The sequence below is a fragment of the Dama dama genome, chromosome 22 (genome assembly GCF_033118175.1).
Source record: "Dama dama isolate Ldn47 chromosome 22, ASM3311817v1, whole genome shotgun sequence".
In the NCBI taxonomy this organism is placed as follows: domain Eukaryota; kingdom Metazoa; phylum Chordata; class Mammalia; order Artiodactyla; family Cervidae; genus Dama; species Dama dama.
Genome location: NC_083702.1, coordinates 50318276 through 50343428, shown reverse-complemented (window position 1 = coordinate 50343428; position 25153 = coordinate 50318276). Strand labels below are relative to the sequence as shown.

General features: G+C 44.0%; 1 protein-coding gene across 4 annotated transcripts in view; it reads right to left on the bottom strand.

Annotated features, from left to right (window-relative positions):
* The window catches only part of APPL2 (adaptor protein, phosphotyrosine interacting with PH domain and leucine zipper 2), a 57727-nt gene that overhangs the window by 23166 nt on the left and 9408 nt on the right, over window positions 1–25153 (bottom strand). For all 4 annotated transcript variants that reach the window (XR_009689807.1, XR_009689806.1, XM_061125458.1 and 1 more), the window contains exons 3-9: window positions 15242–15301; window positions 14609–14680; window positions 9107–9194; window positions 5165–5206; window positions 4990–5048; window positions 3874–4020; window positions 512–594 (exon numbers count right to left, since the gene is read on the bottom strand). Coding sequence is in view for 2 of the 4 variants with exons in the window: in XM_061125458.1 (XP_060981441.1) it covers window positions 512–594; window positions 3874–4020; window positions 4990–5048; window positions 5165–5206; window positions 9107–9194; window positions 14609–14680; window positions 15242–15301 (551 nt within the window). In the remaining 2 variants the exon portion in view is untranslated. The remainder of the gene's footprint in view (window positions 1–511; window positions 595–3873; window positions 4021–4989; window positions 5049–5164; window positions 5207–9106; window positions 9195–14608; window positions 14681–15241; window positions 15302–25153) is intronic.

Genomic DNA, 25153 nt, shown 5'->3' with positions numbered 1-25153 from the left:
GCTGAACTGCAGTTTGTTAAATGAATTTTAAAAAGGCTTAATGTCTTATTTATCTATTTGTCATTCACAAACGATGGCAAGTTTCCTGAAAAGGTGCAGCACTTCTGGCTGATAACCCCATTAATTCTCAAGAGAAAAAAGCAAGCATCTCTTCTAAACCAAACTTGCTGGCTTATAATGTGAAACTTGAGTATTAACAAAAGAAGATCTTAAGAAGAGCAACTTGGACTTAATGGGAAAGTACCCTTGTGGACGTCTTAATTTTTATTTACAATTTGTAGTAGATAGGACTCTGGCTCCATACAAGTCAAGAACTGAAGATATCATGACTTTCCAAGCACTACTACTCACAAAGAGCACAGCGAAGAGATGGGTGCGGTCTCTGAGCATTTACGGAGTGGAGGCGGTCGGGGTGGGGGGCTCTGCAGGGCCCTCCCTCCACCTTGCAGAGAGACTGACTCAGGAGAAAAGACAAAAGGCAAAGGAGACTCAAACCAGAGCACAGCATTACCTTTGAACCATGTCTGCGACGGAGGATAAGAAGCCATCCATACTCTGGGAAAACATCTCTGCTCCCTTCTTAAAAAAGTTAATCTGAAAGATACAATTATCACATTCTGAAAACTGTCTGGGAAAGGTGATTGATAAAACTCATGAAATGTGAGCTTGACAGCACCAGGGCAGAAGACACTAGCAGGCCCTCCTGCCCGCAGCACTGGCTGCCTTCTAGCTGAGCCCCACCCTACCAGCTGAGAGTCACTCCCAAAGCCCTCAGTGCGTCGGCAGAGGGAGGGGGATGAAGCCTGCTAACTCGCCGAAAGTCTGTAAAGACCAGAGGTGGTTTAAGTGCTTGGTGCACACTCCCCTCATCAATAACTACTACTCATAATTATTTAGATACTATCATCCGCCTTTTTCCTGTGTGAATTTAGAGTCATTTCTTCAGGGTCAGAATTAGGTCTTATTCACCTCTGAACCTCCAGCAGCTACCACGGTGAAAGGCAGAGCACCAGCAAGAAGCAGAGAGGCAGTGTGCGGCTCTCAGCGAGGGGCAGGCCACACTGACCGCCCTGCTCACCGAGCCACGTGTGGCTCTCAACAGGCCGGACAGACGGTGACCTGGCTGCCAGCCTGCAGGGGGAAAATGGGGCTGAGGATCCTGAAAAGGCCCTTCCAACTCTGACATCAACTTATAGGGGATCGTGCATGAGAAGGACACAGCAGGGCTGTGGCACTGCATGGGTGCTGGACCCTGGGGGCGGGGCCCTCCTGCTCCCCTACATTCTCATTTGGAAGCAGGTCTTGTCTGGGTGGTGGGCATGGAAATCGACCTCTCACCTCGAAGAGGCTAGGAGGTGTCATTGGTACAGTCTGGCATCCTTATGCCTGGCCCCCCAGACGCCCTGGGGAGGTACGTACACCAGTGTACTTAGCTCTCACGGCACAGAATCACAATGCTCAGGGTATTCCTAACGCAAGGGATACCTGCAAGGAGATGCCCTGGCTCCATGATCTTGGACCCACACAGAGATCAACATTGTAAATGCCACTCTGAGTCCCAGAAATGTTAAACTAATCAAAGTCTGTTAAATGAGCATTCCACATTTCTGAGGACACAGCATGAAGGTGGTTTTCCTCTGCTTCTCCTCCCTGAACTCCTTGGAATTGATACTCTAAGTCCATACCTCAGCTCCCCTACTATTCCGTAAATGCCGAGGGCAGAGGCTCATGCAGTTCTTAAAAAAAACCTGATGGAAGGAAGGCATTCGCCACTGGCTTCTACCACCACATGATGTACAACTCACCCTGTAAATACAACATTTTTTGTGTTCTCGTGTGCCTGTACACAGATGACAAAACCTCAATCTGTAGGCAGGCATCAAGCCTGAATCATGGCTTAACTGGAAAGCTGTTTACTGAGGGCCAGAGAAGGAAAACATGGAGTCAAACCACCCCCATTAAAGTGAGTGGTGCTCATCTGGGGCAACGTCATCCGAAGACCTCAGTTTGTGGCCCTTTGTGAACAACAGAAGTACTGTGGTCATGTGACCATCGCTACCAAAGCAGGTGCTCCGTGGGCAGTGGGTACAAAGGGCTGATGAGGCAGGAGGACAGTGAATGCTTCAGAATCATCCAAAGATTCAGTGTCAGACAACAACCTTGTTTACAGGAAGGAACTATAGTTTTTATCAGAATTAAAAAGTCTGCAGGGTGAGATTTTCATCCAGCTTTCTGTCTTGAAATCTGCATACTTTTCATATAAAAAATTAAACATGCCATCCTCAGTCCTCAAAAACGATGCTGCCACCATCAAACAAGGATGGTGTGCGCTGCTCTGCCTTCCCAGGTGCGAGGGCTACACCAGCGCTACTGCACCCGTCTTGTCTTCCCCTCCGCGGCCAGGTTGGGAGACGTGCTGGAATCCTTGGCGGTGAAAGCCAGTGAAACCAGCCAGTATCAAACCCATTCTTCTTCAGGCCTTGTGAGGACCCTGCTCTGACCAACCCAGCTCCCCAGGCACTGACCCGTCAGGGCTGGAGCTGTTCATCTTTCTGAGATGCTGAGTTCAGATCCTTCCCTGACTCGGGGCCTCTAACTGAGAAGGAATTACTGCTCCAAAGGCAAGAACTGCTAATCAAGGAGGTCAGATGTAAGAAGAGGTATCAGTCAGAGACAGCAGGGAATCCTGGCATTGTCTAACTATGACAGGACAAGGGCAGGGGCAGAGGGGCAGTATTTAGCAGGAGAGGGGAGGGCAGCACGGTGTGAGTGAGTATACACGAGTAGACACACGTGCCCCTTCCGAGGAAGCTGGCCAGCGCCCAGGGATTTGCTGAGGATTGGAGCCCACAGCTGGACAGCGCCAGTTTTTGGTTTAATCCAGCTTTACTCAGCTGACACACAGATTATATTGCTCTAGTTAAATATTACCTCCGAAGACATAAGCTGACCTTACTGTCCCCACCACTAAACAATGTAACAAACGTATTGAGAAGATAGTTGAGCTTAAATGTTTGAAGGTTCTCTCTCATTCTTTTTGTATGAAACGAATATTTTATTTTTTGGAAGTATATGTATTTTTAAAGTGTATTTTAAAAATAATAGATGCTCACATGTGGGGTTTTTTTAAAGTTGCTTTTTTTCTTCTCAATGTTTTGCTTCCTCACATTCCCTTCTGTCCCTAGAAGGTTAACTGAGAGGATTCCCAAGTGTGTTTCTCACGTGCCCAAGTGAGGTTTTGGAGCCAAGCTAAGTGGGGCAAACGCAGGGTAGGGGTGGAGGGTGAGGGCTGGTGCCCCAGGTCAAGGCCCCATCCTGAAACTGTAGCCTCCCTGCAGACAGTGTTCAGCAGCCCGTGAAGTGGGAGGAAGAAGCTGGATCAGTATTCTACAGAGACTTCATCAGGCAGTGGCAACGTTTCCCCATGCCCCAGAAGCCAAGGTGCTGGCAATAACCTCAGCAAGGTTATCTTGTGAGAAGAGCCCTTCCCACACAGAATACAAAGGAACATGCAGAGTCCTGGGTTGCAGGCCCAGCTCCACCAATCTGGGAGTCAGAGGCTTCTCAGAAAATTGAACCAGGCCTGGCTTTCATTGGAATCAGACACAAAGGCCATGCCGGCTCCTCCCCACGGAGTCCTGGGATTGGGCCATTGTTTCCTGCACATACAGCCTAACAGGTCCAGCTACTGAGGACCCAGCCCCTCTGGAAGCTCTCCAAGTGCTGCATCTAGTAGCTTCCAGGAAGGCTGTGCACCTGTGTTTCTTTCTCTGATGATGCTTCCATGTCTCCTAGGGGCTACGTCAGCAGAACACCACGCTGTTCTCCACAGCTGGTCAGGTCTGAGGCCTCGGGGCAGGGGGACCGGCCTACCTGTCCGTGGGCGAAGCCCAGCATGGGCTCCATCATGGCCACGCGCTTCCTGTACTGCAGCGCATTGAGGGCACAGTAGTACTGAAGGGAGGAGAGGTGCTGTTTCCGCCGGGCTGCGGCCACCTCCTTCACGATTTCAGTCTTCACCTGGTTAAAAGGGGGAAGCAAGACCAATGGCAAGCTGTCCAAAGCAAGAGGCAAAATGTACAAGCTGGCAACTTCAAAACATGTTTGTTTACTCATTAGAGCAATATTTGTGACAAAAAACGTAAGGTTCTCCCTCAAGTTTTTAAAAAAGTCAAATTAAAAATACCAAAATTAATGGCATCTCAGTGTTTGGGAGGGTGAAGACAAGACTTTCTGCTGGCAGCACTACAAAGACTACAATCCTTTAGGGAAACAATATGGCAGCATGCAATCAAAGTCATAAACATTCTGGTTCACTCATAAGACTGTATTCCCAGGAAATCATGGAATGGAAGTAAAAGTTATATACCTGAAAATATTTGATATTCTGTGTGTGTGTGTTAGTCATTTAGTTGTGTCCAACTCCTTGTGACCCCATGGACTGCGGCCCACCAGGCTCCTCTGTCCATGGGATTCTCCAGGCAAGAATACTGGAGTGGGTTGCCATTTCCTTCTCCCAGGGATCTTCTGGACCCAGGGACTGAACCCGGGTCTCCTGCAATGCAGGCAGATTCTTTACCATCTGGGCTATAGGGAAGTCCCCGATATTCTCTATAGCAGCTAAGAAGCTAGAAAGCACGAGTTAAAGAATCAGAGTCTACATCCAGGGCAAGGATTTGATCAAGTGCCTGAGTATATATGACTCAGATAATCATATGAGGTATCAAGCTTAAGTTAGAATCATTACATGATTATCATTTTACAATGGTTCCAAGTTCATGTTTAATAAACCAGTTTGAAAAGCTAGAACAGAGAAGCAGAAGTCTACTTAAGAGATTCAGAATAAATATTTTTAAAAATCCATGTGTAGGAAAAAAAAAAAAAAGAATTCATCAGGATACCCTCAATGCCACAAATTTATAACAGAAAAACATAAAAGGAGCTTAAATAAATGAAGTGAAAAATAACATAGAAGGTAGGTTTTCTTACCTTTTCATTCTCCTTTTTTTTAGGAAGCCTACTATATTTTGCCATTGAGAGGTCATGCTCTAAAAATAAAGAGATATTTTAGCACCCAGATGGCCTGAAAGGCAAGAACATTCATTCAGCATCTCTACCCACAGACAAACTAAACCCTCATACCAAGACCAGAGAAGATGCTTACCGCTGCTGGCGAGTCCAAAAAGATCCTTTAAAGTGCTTACTTCTGAATAAGAGAAAAGAATCATCTTAAAACAAGGAAAAAGAAAGTATGCCAACCCAGAGCTCTGTGTTTTCCCAGGAAAATAAAGATATGTACATGGAAGGGGAAAGTCTTCACCAGCACTCCCAGGTCCTGGTGACTGGGGACGCTTGCTTTAATGAAAAACATCTGAAGTGATCTAGTATACTGTACTTGCAACAAGCCAACACCAATAAATGTTACCCCATGTAGGTGCCACACACATCATATATAAAGACAGCGTAACAAAGTCTAAGACCAAATAATCAAAGTCAATGTTAAGACAGCAATGACCGTCCAAGGTTAAAAACTTAAAAGCATGGAGATATTTAAAAGGAAGTGACACTTTCTACAAGTCTAAAATAATCCATTTTTACTTTATCAACAGAGAAAAGCATTTTCACATTTTCTGTGTTGTTTTTTTGTCTCAAAACTGCCTCCAGCTTACAAATTTCTCTTCACATTTTTGTTCTTTCTAATATGGGGGCTACTTTCTACCTTTCTATTCTTTAATTTTTCTTTCTTTCTCATCTTTTACTTCCCATTGGAGCAGTTTTAGAGTTTTTTCCTTATCAATTTTAAATCACTTGCTTAAAAACTTTTGTATTATCTTCATTCAGATTATGTACTTATACTGGTGGGTAAGCAGGCTTCCCAGATAGTTCAGTGGTAAGGAAGCCCCTTGCCAATGCAGGAGACCCAGGTTCCATCCCTTGGTTGGGAAGATCCCCAGAGGAGGACATGGCAACCCACTCCAGTATTCTTGCCTGGGAAATCCCATGGACAGAGGAGCCTGGTGGGCTACAGTCCACGGAGTTGCTAAAGAGTTGGTATGACCCAAGGCAAACCCTTCAAATCTCTGTCTTGGTGTCATCAGAAAAGGATAACAACTTCTTTCATGGATACTAAGAGACTTCTCTTTTCAAAACTACTACTGGATATTTTTATTCTCTTAAAATAAAAATTAACATCCTGGTAAATACTACTACTCCACAAGTTGAGCCCTCTGGACTAACCAAAGCCACGTCATCAAGGCTGCGGGGCACTCTCAAGCCGAGGTTCCCATCAACAAACCTGAGAAACATCAGTCTGACCATACAAGTCGTCAGGGGAAATTCTTCTGTCTCCAAAAGACTTAGAGTTTGTTTTTTAAATGACACCCCTACACGTTTCTAGTATTTTCATTTAGAGAAAATCTTTTTTTAAAACGCACTCTATGAAGTTTTCAGTTACCACTGGATAAACAGCACACAACACAATTGTATTTAGGTCTGGGATTTACATGCCATTATAGACGAGCAACACTAAAAAACATAAAAAAATTCTGCTCAATCGAGATTTCTCTTCGTACAAGCTGACATACTATGTATTATTTTTTATTTATTAAGTGTTACTGCTACCAAACTGCTCTTGGGTGGAGTTTATGCCACTTCTGCCATCTCTCTGGTAGGCCTCAGGTGATATGATCACAGAGGATCTCAAAGTGAGGGGGAAGAAAGCGTCATATTTAAGATTTGGCCTTCCATGAATGGTATCTTTTCTGCCTAAAAAGAAAACTTTAAGGTGTTGTATTTTTAAAGAGGAAGTACTATCCTAAACAACAGATCTTTCAGTACTCAGGTTCAGACTTTCTGTTCTATAATTTTTTATATCGGTGTTGTAGAAAATACAATTCTTTACTCTCTGAGCAATGAATATTTTCAATGAAATAAAAATGGACAAAAGGACTAGAAAATCCACATTCCCAAAAGTAATATCAACTAAGTTTTTTCAAGATTATATTTATTTTTTCACTACCTTCATTTCAAATGATATAAAATTATCCTAAAGTTTTATTTTAGTTGAAGAACCAAAATTAACCGAAAAGAGCAACTAGGTTCTCTGAACTAGTCACAGGTACTCCCTCCCACTAAATGAGCTCCACTGTTGTTGTTCATAGCTGTATCCCAGAATCGAGCACGGATACTGCATGGTCCCTGCCGGGAGCCGGCACACAAAATCCCACCCATGACAAGGTCATGAGGGAGAAAACCTGACAGGCAAGGCAGATCAGGTTTTCAGGGGTTTCGAAAAGGCCAGCTCACGAGATCCCACCCATGACAAGGTCACGAGGAGAAAGCCTGACAGGCCAGGCGGATCAGCTTTTCAGGGGTTTCGAAAAGCTGCCCCTGGTGCTCACCTTAAAGATGATATCTGTCTTTCTGATGCTTGCTTCAATAGACTACTCCCTAATTTCTGTGACACAGGCAGAAGGCCTTCCCCGATCTCTTTCCAAATAAGAATCAATTTAGAACTTTCATCAATAATTTTCCCGGGTGGTAGTATCTTACGAGATTATCCAGGATGAAAGGAGTGTTTCAATTTAAACTCCTTTGCTGGCATTCTAGTTTGTTTAGCAAATGCCTTTATGCCGTTGGTACTAATATGCATGACTGCTCATAATACCCTAATCATAAAATAGCGTAAAGAAACTGATCATATAAAAGCCCTAATAGACATAGAGCCTTTTTGTGGGGTGGAGGAGTCCTATTAGAAAACATAAGAAAAATTATTCTAAAGGTGGTTATTGGATTAACATTTGCTTGCTGTTTTTGCTCTTAATGTGCTAAGGTTGTGTTATGGAAACCATTGTTAATATAGTTATAGATCTAGAAAAATAAGAGCTAAGCCCTAGTGTGGTGACAATGAGATGGTTGTCAATTGTCACCCAGGAGTGCTAGGCAGAGGCTGCCTCACCAAAGTCGCAGAGTCAGTGTGGAGTAAACTTCTTAGATAAACTCAACTGACAACATCTGCAGAAGGATTAATTTTTATGTTAACAAGGTTATACTTCTACTCTGTACTGTTGCCCTATGAGACTGCTACCTTTCAGTTAAGGTCACCACAGAAACGGAAAATAGGTTTACATTCACCTGACCTGCATAAAATGTTAATGGGCCCCAAGGCCAAAAGATAATGTACAAGACCCTCATAAACAAAGAAGTATGCAGAAAACACCCTGGTTTCGTGAAGAACAAGCTGATGTAATGTTAAACTATCTTCCCCTTAGAAATGTACTAACTTATGGTATAAAAGCTACAGTAAAAAATAAAGCATTACCAGACCCTGCAAACACCCCCGTCTGGTCTCTCCCCCTCTCTCTCTGTCTGTCTCTGTCTGTCTCTGTCTGTCTGTCTGTCTCTCTCTCCCTCTCCCCCTCGCAGACTTGGCCCCATCAAGGCTGGTCTCACGTGTCTTCTCTCGCCGACGCCGTTCACCCCGAGGATACCCCCTAGATCCTGCCAAGGCTGGACCCCGGCAGGTCCCCACTTTGACGTTTCCTCCCGAAGCTTCCCACTTACATTCCAAAGTATTCATTGGCTCCACAAGAACAGCATGCCTTTAACAAATGCCCCCAACATGAGTTTGGGCAAACTCCGGGAGATAGTGAAGGACACGGAAGCCTGGCATGCTGTAGTTCATGGGGTCACAAACGTTGGACACGATTCAGCGACTGATCAACAACAACCTGTAATATGAGCCTTGTTATCTCTGTCTACTTGGTAAACATTTATTTATCAAAACCCAGCTCAGAGATCATCTTCTTCTCTAGGAAGCCTTCCTTGGCACCCCACCCTCAAAAGGGTAATCGCGCCTTTCTGTATGCTGCTTCTGTTCCCTGTACAGCTCTACCCTGCTGCCCTCGTCACATTACAATTGTTTCCAACTCTGTTTTCTTATTAGCCTTTGACTTCCTTTAGGTGAGCCAAGAACACTGTGAGGATTTAATAAAAGCTGAAAAAGAGGCTATTTCTCAATGATCCACACACTTAAATAGTTGCAGAAAAAAAATACTAAAAGAATTAATATTCTGAAAGTATATGGCATTGAACTCAGATACTTTACCTGTAAGATCCTTTTCTCGAAATTGTATAATTGGTAGAACCATTGTGTCTGCCAACTGTTTAGCCAGCTCTGTATGGAGAACATTAAGCTGAAAGAAAGAGAAATCTATTGAAGAAAATTATACCTACTATTTCTGACATTGTCTTATTTCACCGAGCCATCACACTGAACACTTCCATGTGGTTAAAGAGCTCAGTTAGACTTCTTAGCAAACAAATTACCCTTCATAAAGCAGTAAATGACATAGGCTAAGAGGTATTAAAAACTAAAGGCAAGGTTCTAACTGACCAGAGCACCATTTAAGTTTGCTAAAGGAATTTCTGAGCCCATGGTTACTGTTTGTTTACTGTGCAAATTCTGGCTCTGTGTTCTCGATGTGAGCCACACGCACCTGGAGAAGGAGAAAGTTCTGATGTGTGGGCAGTGAGGTTAGCACTTTGCCAGGCCTCTGTGCGCATGCACTCTCTCAGACGGGGCTGAGGTCATACCTTAAAGACTGGCCCACTGGGAACCTACCTACCCTGCAAGTGTAGGCACTGGGGACCTGGGAATTGCTCTGGAGAGAGAAAGCTCCCTGTGGAGACAACCCAGCCAGATTGCAGACCTTTCCAGGAGCAAGAAGGCTATATTCAGATATGCTCCTCCTCACCAGATAATTTTAACAGCTCTTGATTCTTTCCTCCCTTCCATCTCAAGGCCTTACTAAATCTTGTCTTTGTAAAAGGTCTGCTGCTGCTGCTAAGTCGCTTCAGTCGTGTCCGACTCTGTGCGACCCCATAGACGGCAGGCTACCAGGCAGCCCCGTCCCTGGGGTTCTCCAGGCAAGAACACTGGAGTGGGCTGCCATTTCCTTCTCCAATGCATGAAAGGGAAAAGTGAAAGTGAAGTCACTCAGTCGTGTCCAACTCTTAGCGACCCCATGGACTGCAGCCCACCAGGCTCCTCCATCCATGGGATTTTCCAGGCAAGAGTCCTGGAGTGGGGTGCCGTTGCCTTCTCCGGTAAAAGGTCTAGGAGAAATAAAACCCACCAGCACTAGCTCTTTGGAGCACCTCGTGTACCACTGTGTGCCAGCTTTCTGTGCTTTTGCATCACTTACTTCCCATCTACTCTGTCAGATGGGTATTATTTATTATCCTCAGTTTTATAGGTGGGCAAATAAATCTCTAAATCTAGAGAGCAGATAAGTGGAACAGCTAGGATGTTAATCTCTGGCTACTGGGATCTAAAATTCACACTCTTCTCAAAACAATGTCTAGGATACAGAGTTTGTCTTTCACGCTCACAAAGTGGCCAAAACATTAAACGTGTGGTAGCTGGTAATGAACACAGTGGAAGGCCCAGACTTCCGGATACTATGAGGATGCTCTGGGATTCCTGTTGGGTGTATAAGGGTATAAGGAGCAATCACCCAACGACTGTTTTTTGGGGTAAATGTTAGGCGAAGTTTCTTTCAGCAGTGATCAAAGTCACACGCCCGCATCCCCCTTTTGCACATAGATCTCCCAACAGATCTGGTCCTTCAGGGTCGTGCTTGCAGGGGCTGCTCTGATAAGATTAAAAATTGGCCTAAGGTCAACCATCTGTCAGGCAAGGGAGCAGCTGGCCAAACAGTCAATGTTCCCCTTATCTTTCAATCAAGCCAAAGAATGGCAGTTGTTTTCTTTTCTACCTGTGGGGGAACACATGAAGACAGCCATGCCAAAAAATGCATTAGGATAGAATGTGTTAACTACTTTTCCTGAATAACTGCAATAAGAAGTGTACCTTTTTTTGTTTTAACTAAGTTAATTAGATGAATTCAATGAACTGGCTCTGCATCGAATGCTCTAATTATTTAATCGTTATAACAGCTTGGCTAAGTGGACTATCCTGCTTCTGTCATTTACAGATGAAAAAAAACAAAACACAGAGAGGTTAAATGGTTTTCTTTCCCAAGGTCATAAACCTCAGGAATGGCAAATTTCCGAATTATTCACTTTCTTCCTAATTTCTTCTTAAGGACCAAGGGATCTGTGTCGCCAACTCTTTCCTTTGGGGCTTTGGGAGGTAAGGGATAATCACTTCCAAACACACCGCCTCTGCTGAGAAGTGTGCAAAGAGCACAGACCACCTTTTGGCACTTCAGTATCATCACACAGAAAATGGGCATCACAGCATGTCCCTTGCATGACTCTTTTGAGGATAAAACAATAACGTGAATAAGTAACACTCAGAGCAGGGGCCTGACACACACACTAGGCAACGGAATCAATAATGTAAAAAATTTCCTGTTTCAGATGCACTAAAAATAAGTAATCTAGAAACCTTGCTTTTGGTGAAATCATACAGGATAAAAATCTCTATATGCCTATAACATCAAAGATCTGAATCCAACACATCCTATTAAATATAAGTGACACAAATCTCTACTTTTAGTTAGATTTTTCAATTTCTGAGTCAAATTACTTCTTTTGAAAAACTGTCAACCTGATATAGAGCCAGGAAGAGAAAACTACCTCAAAAGTTACTCTCCACTTCCCACCGGAGTTAACTGCTTTTACTGGCTTAAGTCTTGACATCAAGAGGCTTGTGTGAAAAGTCACAGTGCTAAGCTTCCAGGAGGCTATGATACTGCCTATAAAAATCACACTTCCAAGCTTCCATCCTTTTGGAATGATCACTCCCCACTGAAAGAATCATCACTGGCCAATAAGTTCATGAAAAGATGCTCAACATCACTAATTGTTAGAGAGATGCAAATGAAAACTACAATGAGGTATAATAAATGCTGGACAGGGTGTGGAGAAAAGAGAAAGCTCCTATACTGTTGGTGGGAATGTAAACTAGTGCAGCTACTATGGAAATCATATGGTAACACTTCTACATGGAATTTTAAATATGATACAGATGAGCTTATTTACAAAACAGAAACACACTCACAGACATAGAAAGCAAAGTTAAAGTTATCAAAGAGGAAAAGGTGTGGAAGAATAAGTTAGGAGTTTGAGATTAGCAGATATAAACTACTACATATAAAATAAACAACAAGGTCCTACTATGGAATCACAACTATATTCACTATTGTGTAAGAAACTATAATGGAAAAGAATATGAAAGAAAAAATATATATCTCAATCACTTTGCTGCACACCAGAAACTAACACTGAAAAATCAATTATGTTTCAATAAAAATCAATTCATTAAAAAAAAAAAAAAAGAATCACCATTCCTGCCCAGGAAAATATAGTCACGAGCAAAGATCTTAAAGTAGAAATCCTAATTTAGGATTTCTAATCCTAATCCACATTTCCTTAGCAACTCTCTTTTGGTCAAGAAAACATAACTTCAGTGAGTGGACTACTGCTTCTCCCCGAGTTATTAATTTACTGTTAATTAAGAAAAATTCTTCTCACTTTCAACAAAATTACTTGTTCAGTTCAGTTCAGTCACTCAGTCATGTCTGACTCTTTGCAACCCCATGAACCGCAGCACGCCAGGCCTCCCTGTCCATCACCAACTCCCGGAGTCCACCCAAACCCATGTCCATTGAGTCGGTGATGCCATCCAACCATCTCATCCTCTGTCGTCCCCTTCTCCTCCCGCCCTCAATCTCTCTCTCCCAGCATCAGGGTCTTTTCAAATGAGTCAGCTCTTCGCATCAGGTGGCCAAAATATTAAGAGTTTCAGCTTCAACACCAGTCCTTCCAATGAACACCCAGGACTGATCTCCTTTAGGATGGACTGGTTGAATCTCCTTGCAGTCCAAGGGACTCTCAAGAGTCTTCTCCAAAACCACAGTTCAAAAGCATCAATTCTTTGGCGCTCAGCTTTCTTTACAGTCCAACTCTCACATACATACATGACCACTGGAAAAACCATAACCTTGACTAGACAGACCTTTGTTGGCAAAGTAATGTCTCTGCTTTTTAAAATGCTGTCTAAGTTGGTCATAACTTTTCTTCCAAGGAGTAAGCGTCTTTTAATTTCATGGCTGCAATCACCATCTGCAGTGATTTTGGAGCCCAGAAAAATAAAGTCAGCCACTGTTTCCCCATCTATTTGCCATGAAGTGATGGGACCGGATGCCATGATCTTAGTTTTCTGAATGTTGAGCTTTATGCCAACTTTTTCACCCTCCTCTTTCACTTTCATCAAGAGGCTCTTTAGTTCTTCTGCACTTGTTGCTCTTCTCTAATTCCATTTTCCATTCATCTTCCTCCTCTTCTGGACTAGACATGCATCCATATTATTATACAAAGAGCCCCAGCAGTGGAATAGAGGACAAAGCTCACTACCAACTGGACAGTCTGTATCTACATCCCTAGTGCCTCGAACTGCATCTGCTAAATAGCAGGTGGTCAGTATTTGTTGAATGAATATCGACTTGGTGAACTGAATGAACAAACAATTGGCACAAATTTATGTGAACATTAGTTTCTCATTTTATATGCTGAAGACTGTCACCTTCACATCAATGGTTGCCCAATGAAATGGCACCTGTACACTGTCTTGTTTGCTTATTCTCTGAAGACATTCTATTGTAAGTACTACAAACGCTTTGAAAAATGAAGTCGTTTATGCTCATCTAATTTGGCAGAGGGTGCTGCCCAGCACCAGTAGCACCTGAGCTCTGAGTTTTTTACAATTAGGATTTAGGCACTTTTCACAAATATTCCACATATATCATACAACAGAGCCGTAAGAACAGCTGTCAGAATCTCTGTAGTGGGCTGACTCACGCTCCTGCAAAGTTATGTCATACCATGTGAATTTCAGGGAAAAGGATCTTTGCAAATACAATAAAGGATCTCAAAATCAGATCTGGGTTATCCAGGTGGGCCCTCAACCCACTGACAAGTGTTCTAATAAGAAGCTAAGACACAGAGATGAAGAAAACACATGCTGGTAGGGTAGGGAGAGAAGGCCACGTGAAGTCAGGGGTAGAGACTGGAGTGATGCTGCTGCAAGTCAAGAACACCCAGAGTCACCAGAAGGTGGAAGAAGCAAGGACAGATTCTTCCCTGGATGCTCCGGAGGGAACGTGGTCCTGCCAACAACTTGATTTCATACTTGTGGCCTCCAGAACTGTGAGAGAATACATTTCCATTGTTTTAGGCCACCTATGTGTAACTTTATTATAGCAGCCCCAAGACACTAATTCTTCCTCCTTAGGAAACTGAATTCTTAGAAGTCTTTCTTTCAGTCTATTGCTTATGTGTACCAAAGCCCTTCCCCTCAAGCCAAAATCAAATATAACCACACACAACCTCATTTATGAAATGAGCCTTGGAAGATAAAAGTTGAGATACCTTCTCAAATATTTAAGTAGATATCTAAAAATAAAAAGTAGGCAGAAATAAAGATGAAAGAAAGTTCAGAAAAAGAATCAAATAAAAATTTGCTATGTATACCTATGGCTGATTCATGTTGATGTTTGGCAGAAACCAGCACAATTCTGTAAAACCTTTATCCTTCAATCAAAAAAAAAAAAAAAAAAAGTTTGCCATGTTGCTCTCTTACCTCATCCACTACTTTGGAAAAATAGTGGAGTGTAGAAATTACCTCTTCATCGCCTTTGCCAAGAGCAAAATTCTAAGACCAAAGAAAAAAAGGGCCAGGTGTTAGCTGAATACCAGGGAATTCAGCACTATAGCATCATCCCACAAGACACTGCCCTCCACATCGACCGCCTCTCCTCCCAAGAGCACATGATGTCAGAGGTCTGACTGCAGAGAACCAGAGCTCTCCCTTGGTCTGCCCCGGCCACGCTGTCAACTGCCCTTCCCAGGCTATCCCGTTGGTGGTCATCACCCCTCTGTCTCGATATAATGGTATCTTTCAGTTTATTGCCTGGAATTCTCAGTGGTGATGCACTTGTAGTCCCTCAAAAAAAAATGAACCCTCAGGGCAGTTGATTACTTTTGTAAACTAATTTTAAGCATACATAAGAATACATCATAAAGACTTTGGGATAATCATCAGTTAGAACTTATCAGTGGACAGGAAAAGGCAAGAAAAAGAAAAAATGGAACTGGCCTATGGAAAAAAACAAAGGAAAGAAGGAAGGTCTCTAAAGGATGCCCGTAGAAAATTCCTTTATAAGAACTCCACCTAGGACTCTCTTAAGACATCTGCCACATATATATCTGTTACCTGCTTTTCATATGCCAGCAGTTGCTTAGAAAGCTGTTGAGTAGCCAGGCACATTTCATTCTGTAGGGAAAAGAGAAAAGTAAGTAAGATTTGTCCAGTGCACATACACTGAAAATAATGCCACCTCAGAAAATCCCTTAAACATAGTATGTATCTATGAAATAAAAAAATACTTTGTTCAGAAATTATTTGAAATACAAGACCAAAACAAAAATTAAAAAAAAAAAAAAAAGCTTTTCTCATACCCACCATTTATAAATCAGTGCTCCTTCTGGTCATTCAGTCAGTAAACAAATGTAGTAAACCACTAAAATGTGCCAAACATCCAACCAAGGTGTGGTCCCTGCCCTCACAGGGTTTGTTGGGGAAGAAGACATTAAAAACTAGTTACAAGCATGATGAGACCCACAGAGGAAAGACTGGGTGCATTAGGAGGCTCTGACTGGAGGAGCTGGATGGTCTCTAATGAAGAGATGTTTTAAGCAGACAGACCCCTGGAGAAAGACCAGGAACTGGCCACAGGGATGAGCTTTCCAGGAGGGATGGGCATGTAGAAAAGCAACCAGCATGTTTGAAAAGCTATAAAGCGGGGTGTAGCTGGAGCTTCAGAGAAGGCAATGGCACCCCACTCCAGTACTCTTGCCTGGAAAATCCCATGGACGGAGGAGCCTGGTGGGCTGCAGTCCATGGGGTCGTGAAGAGTCAGACACGACTGAGTGGCTTCACTTTCACTTTTCCCTTTCACACATTGGAGAAGGAAATGGCAACCCACTCCAGTGTTCTTGCCTGGAGAATCCCAGGGACGGGGGAGCCTGGTGGGCTGCCATCTATGGGGTCGCACAGAGTCGGACACGACTGAAGCGACTTAGCAGCAGCAGCAGCTGGAGCTTGGGGTACAGGGTGTGGAAGTGAGACAAGCCTGGCAAGGCAGGCAGAGGGAGGGCATGCAGGACTCTGCGGCCCAGCTGTAAGCAGCATCACGACAGGACACATAGTTGGATTCTACCAAAACCACGGCACTAGGTCAGTGTTATCCACGGGTTATCACTGTGTTACCAATGATGGACGGTAACTCAGAAGCACGGCTACAACGCCTGGGAAGGTCCCTTTTGTACTGTTTTTCACTGGCAGACATGGTCCACTTTCATCTTGTATTTCTCCCTCTAATCTCTGGCTACACAGCAGCTGTCTACCACTATCCTCCCACAATCAACACATCTGGCCTAGAAAATGTGTCTTACATTTCTATAGCTCAGTTAAGGCTTCTCTCTAGGTTTGGGGTATACTCCTAAGAGAGGAACAGTGCCAGATGAGGGGAGGGTACTGGCCAGCCTTGACCTCCACTGCTGTTCTAATTCTCCTGGGTTTCTGTGCCTTAGGGGTGAAGGCCTGAGTTCTGCCGGGGCTTGTTTTATTTTTCATGGGCCTCCTTTGCAAGATCCATCAGAACCCAATCCTGTGGGTTTTTTTTTGGCCTTCTTTGCAGATAACTGGTCAACCTGTTCCCCAATTTCCTTCATCTGTCCCAAGAAACAGACATCAGTAGACCCTGAAACATGGTATGCTCTCTTCTCTCCCATAACAGAGTCAGGCAAACATAATGAAAATTCCTAGCTTTGGCATCCTACCGGGGTGCCACCACTTTGAAAACAAACTAGAGCTGGCAGTCAGGTAGCCAAGAGGGAGGCAAGGAACAAATCCAGAAGCACCGTGTCCTGGGTCTAAACAGGAGTGTGCAACTGTTCTTGGCACAGAGAAGCGCTCCACAAGTACGTGATGAATGGAGGGACAGAGAGGGTTAGAAGATTCACCTAAATTTCAAGTTTTTAAACAATACCTGGGATCACAGTGTAAGGGCAAAAATACTTCCTCATCGTATAATGCAGCATCACAAACAAGGGGGAACAGAGTACAGAGTGGACAGGGATGATGCAGTCAGCCAGGAGACGGTCTGCTGACCATCTTCAGCAGTGCTGTTCTGACGATCAGGGCGCAGGGGAACAAGGTCTGAGCCCATTCACTGAGCTGCTACTCTGCGGTATCAGAAAACCCCCGACTCCTCTTCTCTGAGTTCATGGCAGTGGGTCTGAGATGGATCTGTTCAAGTCACCGCAGACAGCACAATGGAGACTATGATTTGCAGATCCACAGAATCATCCTAACCATAGCAGTGAACATCTACAGAGCACTTAATTCAAGCCAGATACCACACTAAGTGCATTCTTGGCATTGTGTCATTTCATTCTGACAACCCGGTAAGACAAGTTCTAACTATTAACTTGATTTTACAGAAGAAGAAGAGACATTAGGCCATCTGCCCAAGGTCACATAGCTAGTTAGTAGCAGGGCTGGGATGTGAGTTCAGGTCTGTCTGACTCTAAAACCCATGCTCTTAAACACTATTCTCTAAGAACCTAAGTCCTGCTAAGAGAAAAGATCTGAGAAGACCACTACTTTGGGCTAGAGATGACACACTTTTCCTATAAAAGGCCAGATAGCAATTATTTTTGACTTATTGGACAGATGGTCTCTGTCATGACACAAAAGCAGCCATAAATAATTCATGGGCAAATGAGTGTGGCTTTGTTTCCAATAAAACTTTATTTACAAAAATAAGAGGCCAGTCCAAGGGCCATCAAGTGCTGGTCCTGTTTAGACAGTAAACGTCTCACAAGACTGTCCTCTGCCTCACCTCCCTCAGGAGGCTCTCCATGAAGCTACAACCCTTCTAGAGACAGGAACAGACTCTGCTCTTCTAGTCCATTCTTTTCTTTATTTTAGCTAAGTCTAAAATATTACTGCCCCATATCTGCCTCCTTAGAGACCAATCAACATGATAACCACACTCCTTGCTTTCATAACAAGCAAGGGCCACAGGCTGCTTGAATCCTTCTCTACCTCAGAGGTCCTGGCAAGCACCCTCACATGTGGTGGAGATACCTGCCAGGGAGCCGCCGGCCCCCGACTGTGCCCAGGCCTGCGGGGGAGGGGGGTGTTCACGGGGAGGGGGTGGTGCACAGCTCCAGAGGCTCGGGGAGACGGGCGGAGCCAGCAACGCACATGGCCGCTTCCAGAACTCCTGTGCACACTGGCCTCTGCCAGGTCTCTACTAGAGAGAGTTTCTGAAAATGCTGTGCATCTCATGTGTGTGATTCCAGGCAGCAAGACTGTTCTACCAGCGTGACTCCACCAAGGACAAAAACAATACATGCTACAAAATGGCCTGTCACCTGCCCTGAAAGGAAATGAAACTCCCCTGTACAGAGCACACGACATGAAGTCTTTTTAAACTAGACCAACTTTAATCTTAACTCATACTTAATCTATTGTACTCAAAGGTTTCATAAACGCTTTACCAACATCAATTAATTAATCCACACCCTGTGAGGTAAGCCTGCTTAATTATCTCTGCAATAAGACCTGTAAAACTGGAACTTGTGTGAAGAGTAAATATTAGCAGTAACAATAATAAAAGTAGCTGCTAATATTTACTGAGTCTTTTCTAGGTACCTGAATTGCTGTTATGCATGTTTATATATCATCACATTTAATCCTTATACGGCACTTACAATGTAGAGAATATTCTTATTCTTATACAAATGAGCAGAAAGTTTCTTCTATAACTACACAATTAGTACCCGGAACGGCAACAACTCAACTCAGATCTGTCAGACTCAAAATTTAAAGTGCAAGTTCTTAACAATATATTGGGTTAGCCAAAAAGTTCATTTATAAAACCCAAATGAACTTTTTGGCCAACCCAATACTATTTCTATCCAAAGTCCAAAACTGCACTTAGTTGTACTCTGTGGACAGGCCTCATAGGGCCTATAAATATCAGCATAAATTCTCTATTTTTCTAGCTGTAGTTCAGCAAAAGCAGTGGTCTAAAATGTAGACTCTATGAATAATGGAGTTCTGGGAGTAGCGTCCTTCAGCACTCTGGAATAGCTCTCTGGTTACTATCTACTCTATCAGATGTGTCATAAGAATCCTTAAGAGAGAGAACCTGATGAAGGGCTTACTGACAGAATGTTCTATTTTAAACAGCGCTTCGCAAGGCTGGTATGGAGCAGAAAGACCATTGGTAGACAAACCCAGAAGGAAAACTGAGATTTGGACAAAGGACAGTTCACCTCATGGTGGCAGGGAGCACTCCCCAAGTGCAACTGTCACCTGAAGCCACCTGAAGGCCCCGGGCAGGGGAGGAGAGGCCGGGGCGGGGGCAGAGGAAGTCCACTGGTCACTGTCACAGCGAGGCTCTGCTTGCATCTCCACCACACATTTGGCCAGAAGCGTTGCCTACAGTCAAGTGGTTGAGAGTCTCATTCATCACAGCATTACACCCAGGCTGACGGGATCGGGAGCCCTGGCTGGAGCGCGGCGAGAAAGGTTAGAGAGCCCTGACGGGGCAGGCCCTGAGGGGTACCTGCTGGGGACTCCGACAGTACTCTGCAGGCACCGGGGAAGCCCTGAGGAGGACAGAGGTTAGAGAGCCCTGACGGGGCAGGCCCTGAGGGGTACCTGCTGAGGACTCCGACAGTACTCTGCAGGCACCAGGGAAGCCCTGAGGAACCTGGGCAAGAGAGTAACAAGGTCAGATGTGAGCAGAATTTCATAAGTGGCTGTGTTGCAAAAGAAACCTTGAAGGGAGAAAGAGGATGACATGAGGGTCAGGAGACCATTTGAAGTTGAGTGAGACAGAGAAAAGGCTGAAGCCAAGCCAGAAAGTAGAGAAGGTGGCAGAGATCTGCCTGATATTGCCCAGGCAAAAACATCAGGCTTGAGTGAATGGGGGAGGAGGAGGAGTCCAAGACGGCTGGACCCTAGACCGGATGACCCACGATGGCAGTGTCCCAAGCTCCGGTGCTGATGGCGGGGCACAGATCTGGGAGGGACAATCAAGCACACAGTGGGGGTACGCGACATTCTAGTCGGTCCTTCACTTAACACCTAGTTATCAAATGGTGAATGAGGCCAGGCAAGGTGCTGGGCACTGGAGACCAAGAAAATCTGCTCTCAGAGCTCACAGTGCACAGAGAGGCAAAAAAAAACCCCACACACTGTCCCTCAGAGCTCTGACCAACAAGAGTGCAGGGTATCCGGGTGCTTCGGTCAGAAGGGAGAAAAAGAACAAAGGAAAGCCGTCAGATACCTCAGGTCTGAAGTCAGTCTTAAAAGTCGCCTGCTGGTAAGGCCATTTGCCAGGACAAGGGGCCCACGGGGGTTCCTGGCTGCAGGAATGGCACAGCAAAGTCTCGAGATGTGTGGAGGGCCTGGCACACTGGCCCAGCTGAAGACCAAACTAGAGGAGTAGGCTGAGACTCAGCTCACAAAGGGCTTTGCATGCCTTACTGAGGGGTTTCATCTCTGCTGTGTGGTTACAGGGAGCCACAGAAGCATCTGAAGACAGGGAGGGAGGGAGGGAAGGTTTGGATGTGGTAGCTTGAGGGTAAAGAATGGACTGAAAAGCAAAAGACAATCCTCTGACTAAAGGGAAACTGCTTAGGACGGTGCTGCAGTAGCCCAGCTAAGAGGGGAAAACTCACTCTCCACAGTGACAAGGGGCAAAAGTCATTTGTAATAAGAACCTAAAGATGAGGGCTAGAAATAGATTCTGAAATGGCCAGGCTGTGCTGCAGTGACCTTGCCCAGGAAGCTATAGAGACTAACCAGAGAAGGGTTCCTGTGGAATTAGACTTAAGCGGTAGGCAGCAAAGGGTGCCAGCACAAGAAAGCAATCAAGAATGGTGGGCAGAGACTCGGGAGAGACACTGTCACGGGGACCAAAGATAGTTGTGCAGGGGCCGCTGGTATCAGCGTCAGGGGCTGCCCCGGAGGGACGGTGGACCGGGGCTGGGAACCAGGCACCAAGCGGCCTGTGCAGCCAGCGGGGGACGGAATCTAGAATGAGGAGCAAACATCAACGATGCAGTGAGGAGTTAGAACGCAGGTACACTGCTGCTTCAGGAAAGTCAAGATCAGAGGACCAAGTTCTATTTAACCCAACCAGTGGACCCAGGGTACAGTGCTATCGTAACTATGATTATTCTAATGCTTAGAAGGTGGTTATGTTAACAGTGAGCACTTCCTGCCAAGGACTGATCTTATACTTTACAGGTATTAGCTCCATTAACCCTCACAACAACTTATGAGGTGGTTATTAATATTAATATGACCTCTGTTTAACTGATAAGGAAACTCAGGCAATCAAGTGACCTGCTCAAGGTCACCCAGCAAGTGGCCAAGACTGGAACTCAGAGCTGATACAGCTAAGGTCACACACTTAACCTTGTACCTAAGGAATGAGCCTGGCCCAGAATAATCTTCCCCACCAATCTGAAAGCCTTCAGTGCTGGCATGAGGGAAGGCTGTAGATTCCATATGCAAACCCAGGTCTTTGAGGTTGCTTCCAGGAACCATTCAGGGGCTCTCTGCTCCTGTACCTCACCTCGTACCTGTACCTGTTCCTTGAGCTACACGTATTCCTCCGTCCGGGTCACATGAACCTCAGTGTGACTGTTTTTGAGAGCTGTTAAAATGCACTGATTGAAACCATTATGAATAAATCCAATTAAACAAGGGGAGTTTCCCCGGGACACAAAAAGGAGCTGGCTCCCACCTTTAACACTACAAAGCTGCTAGGCTGCTAAGCAGGGTTGTTCCGTGATGACAAGAACAACTGTGGAAGACTCCCACTTCCTTAGCCTCGGCTGCCACGTCCAGAGACCAACATGTCAAGAGGGGTGGTGCAGAGTGAGAGTGCAGTAAAGTTTCACAGCCAAAGACCTGAGTTCAAATTCTGATCCTGCCTCTCATCGGCTGTGAGATCACAGGCAAGCTGCATAACCTCTCTTCGTTTCCCTGCCTGTGAACACCTACTATAACAACACCTCTCTATTGTGAAAGCTAAATGAGATTATACACAAGAGGTGTCTCACCAAGTGTGTGGTACATTTATGTGTCTCACACTATTTTTATCACTAAAGTACACAGTTCTGATCCTCTGTGCCTCCCAAATCCTTCTCTCCCCACTGAGGCTCACACTCCTGGATGCCCACCACTCTGTTTCCCAAGAGGAACACTGACTTACTTAGCTTGATATCTATCTACCTATCTATATATATCATCATTTATAAAGAAAAGTATTTCCCTTTTTATAATAACAAATGTATGCATATCTTGCAAAGTATTTTACTCCTATCCCCTCCTGCTGTCTAAGCCCAATTTGAAAAGATATGATTCCCAACTCCAGTGTGGACTTTTACATTTTAGAATCAGGAGTTCTGCACTCCAAAAGGTCTGTTTAAGAACAGCTGCAAAGGGACCTTCCTGGTGGTCCAGTGGTTAAGACTCTACCTTCCAATCCAAGGGGTATGGGTTCGATCCCTATTCGGGGAATTAAGATCCTATATGCTGCAGGGAGTGTTTTAAACTTGTAAAAAAAAAAATTAAAGAAAAAAGTTAAATAAAAAAGGAACAGCTGCAAAGATAAGACCATGTTTAAGCAACCCAGTTTTGCTGAAGGAAAGGCAAAGAGCCTGAACCATGGTTCTCACATCAAAAAATTCCATCCAAAATGTAATTAAAAAAAAACAAACAGAACAAACGAAAAAATCCATCCAGACTGAAGGCACCAATTACAGAGACTTGTCATCTGTTGGAGGAGAAAGACAGGTTCTAGGAGACGTCAGGTTTCACTAACACTGCTGGGAACATCATTTGACCTCCCCCTGTTTCCTCAGTACAGTGTCTGAGAGGGGAAGGTATCTTACCAAAGTAAACTTGCCAGATCCCTAATAAATCCATTAATCCTAACCTTTCTAGGAAAGAAACAAAAGTAAGGCAGATATACAAAATCAAAACAAATATATGAAATATATCAAATGCAAAACTTGGGCAGATTTTTACTGAATATGTATACACGTGCATATATTTAAACATTATGTAAGTTTTAAACTTACTTAGTCAATAGTTTCAAAGACAGAAGAGATTTCTAAGTATGCAAACCACCTCTGCTGCAGGAGACGAGTTCTTTCATTCAGATGACCCACAATAGAGTACTCAGTTCCTGCGTGTGCAAAGGCATGTCTAACACTTAGGAAACCACATGTGATCCAGGGACTGCTGCAAAACGCTGAAAACAGCTTAGAGCCCATAGCTTCATTCTACTGCTTAAGACAAATAAAATTACAGATTTTCCCCAAAGCAGCCAATATCAGCAAAACTGCTCACAGAACTTTGCTCTAGTTTTTTTTCACTCTTCCTCTTTCTAAAACTAAGGCCCAAATGGTCAAGTTCACTGTATCAGAATCTAGTAAGTTACCATGTGGCTTGACTTAAAATATCATTTATGAACATTTATCATTTATTAACAGCATTAACCTGGTTTAAAAAATGTAATAATGAAAAACATCTTGCTAAGCACCTGTATTTTAAAACGAAATTACAAAACTCTATTAATATAATTTAACAGGTCTAGGTGTAAAATATTTAAGGAAGAATGTTAAATAAAACCAAGAAAACATAACCTAAGGGGGAAACGCTGAATGAAAATATTGGCAGCTGTTTCTCTTTCTTCCTCCCTCTCTTTCTCTGTTTCTTCCCAACCACATACAAAGACATAAACAAATGGATCAAAGAGGAGTTAGAAAAGTTTTCTTTTTAATTTAATTAAAAAGAAACAAAACATGTTCAAATAAACCTGAAAAACAAGTAGCCCTGACCCAACTAGCCCTGACCTCAGCCAATCTGAGTGCCTCTGGACACTGCCAGCATCCGTCACTGAGCTGGCAGCATCAGCCAGACGTTCCTGCTAAGCTTCTGCCACAGGAAACGCCGAGGCAGAAGGAAGGGTTTCTGCCAGCACAAGAGCCCATGTGACAATCATGTGGTGTGAACTGAAAACTGGTTACAGTCTCTTGGAATGCAAGACCCACTTAATTTTGGAAAAATGCAGTTTTCTGGGCTCAGAAGAAAAAAAACACATAAGAGAGTCTCTGGACATCTCCAAGTAAATGATTCTGACAGACATGGAGAAGCAGAGCAGAGACTCCTGGGAATGGCGGAGTCGTAGTCCCTTAAGTCTTGGGACTCTTAAACCTTAAACAGGAGACCAATCATTTGACAACAATATTCAAATTCCTGAAGAGCAAGCAAATTTCAGTACAAGCTCAGTAAAAAAAAATTTTCTATTCTCTTAAATTTTGAATATTCAGGAAAAAAAATACAAAAAATGTAATTGAAATAAAGAGGGTTTTTAAAAAACTGACAAAGTGGGTCTCCCAGTTTCTGAGTGCTTTACCTGAACAGACAAGCAAAACCACAAATAAGTGTGTGATTCTTTTGGTCATTAAAATTAGTTCCAATTAATAAGTAACACTTTTATAACACAGTAGTTTGCAAATCTCTTATCTCCAGCCTGAACTCTGGATCTGAACTTTCAACATGATCTCTTTCCCCCCTTTGATGTCTCATGGACATCTCAGCCTTTCAAGAATTAAGACCGGCATCTCTGCCATTCCTGTCACGGTCACACTCACCCCCACACACAGCCCGCTCCTCCTCCTGTGTTCTCCCAGCTGTGCACCCTGTCGTTCAGGTCAGAGACCTGGGCATCACTCCCGATTCCCTCTTCACTGACCTGACCCTTCACATTCAGTCAAGCACCAGTCTACTCTTCCTACTGCCACCGCCCTAGCTCAGGCTACCACCCGTATGTTTAGTAGTTAAGAGTCTGGGCTTTGGCTTCAGGCTGACTTGCTATACCACGTATTAATAGGGTGGACTTGGGAAGCCATTCATCACCAGAATCCTTACATCTCCTGACCTAGAAAATGAAGAAAATAGTAACAACACTCAACTCACAGAGTTGTGAGTGAATTTAAATGAAATGATTACAGGTAAAAGCCT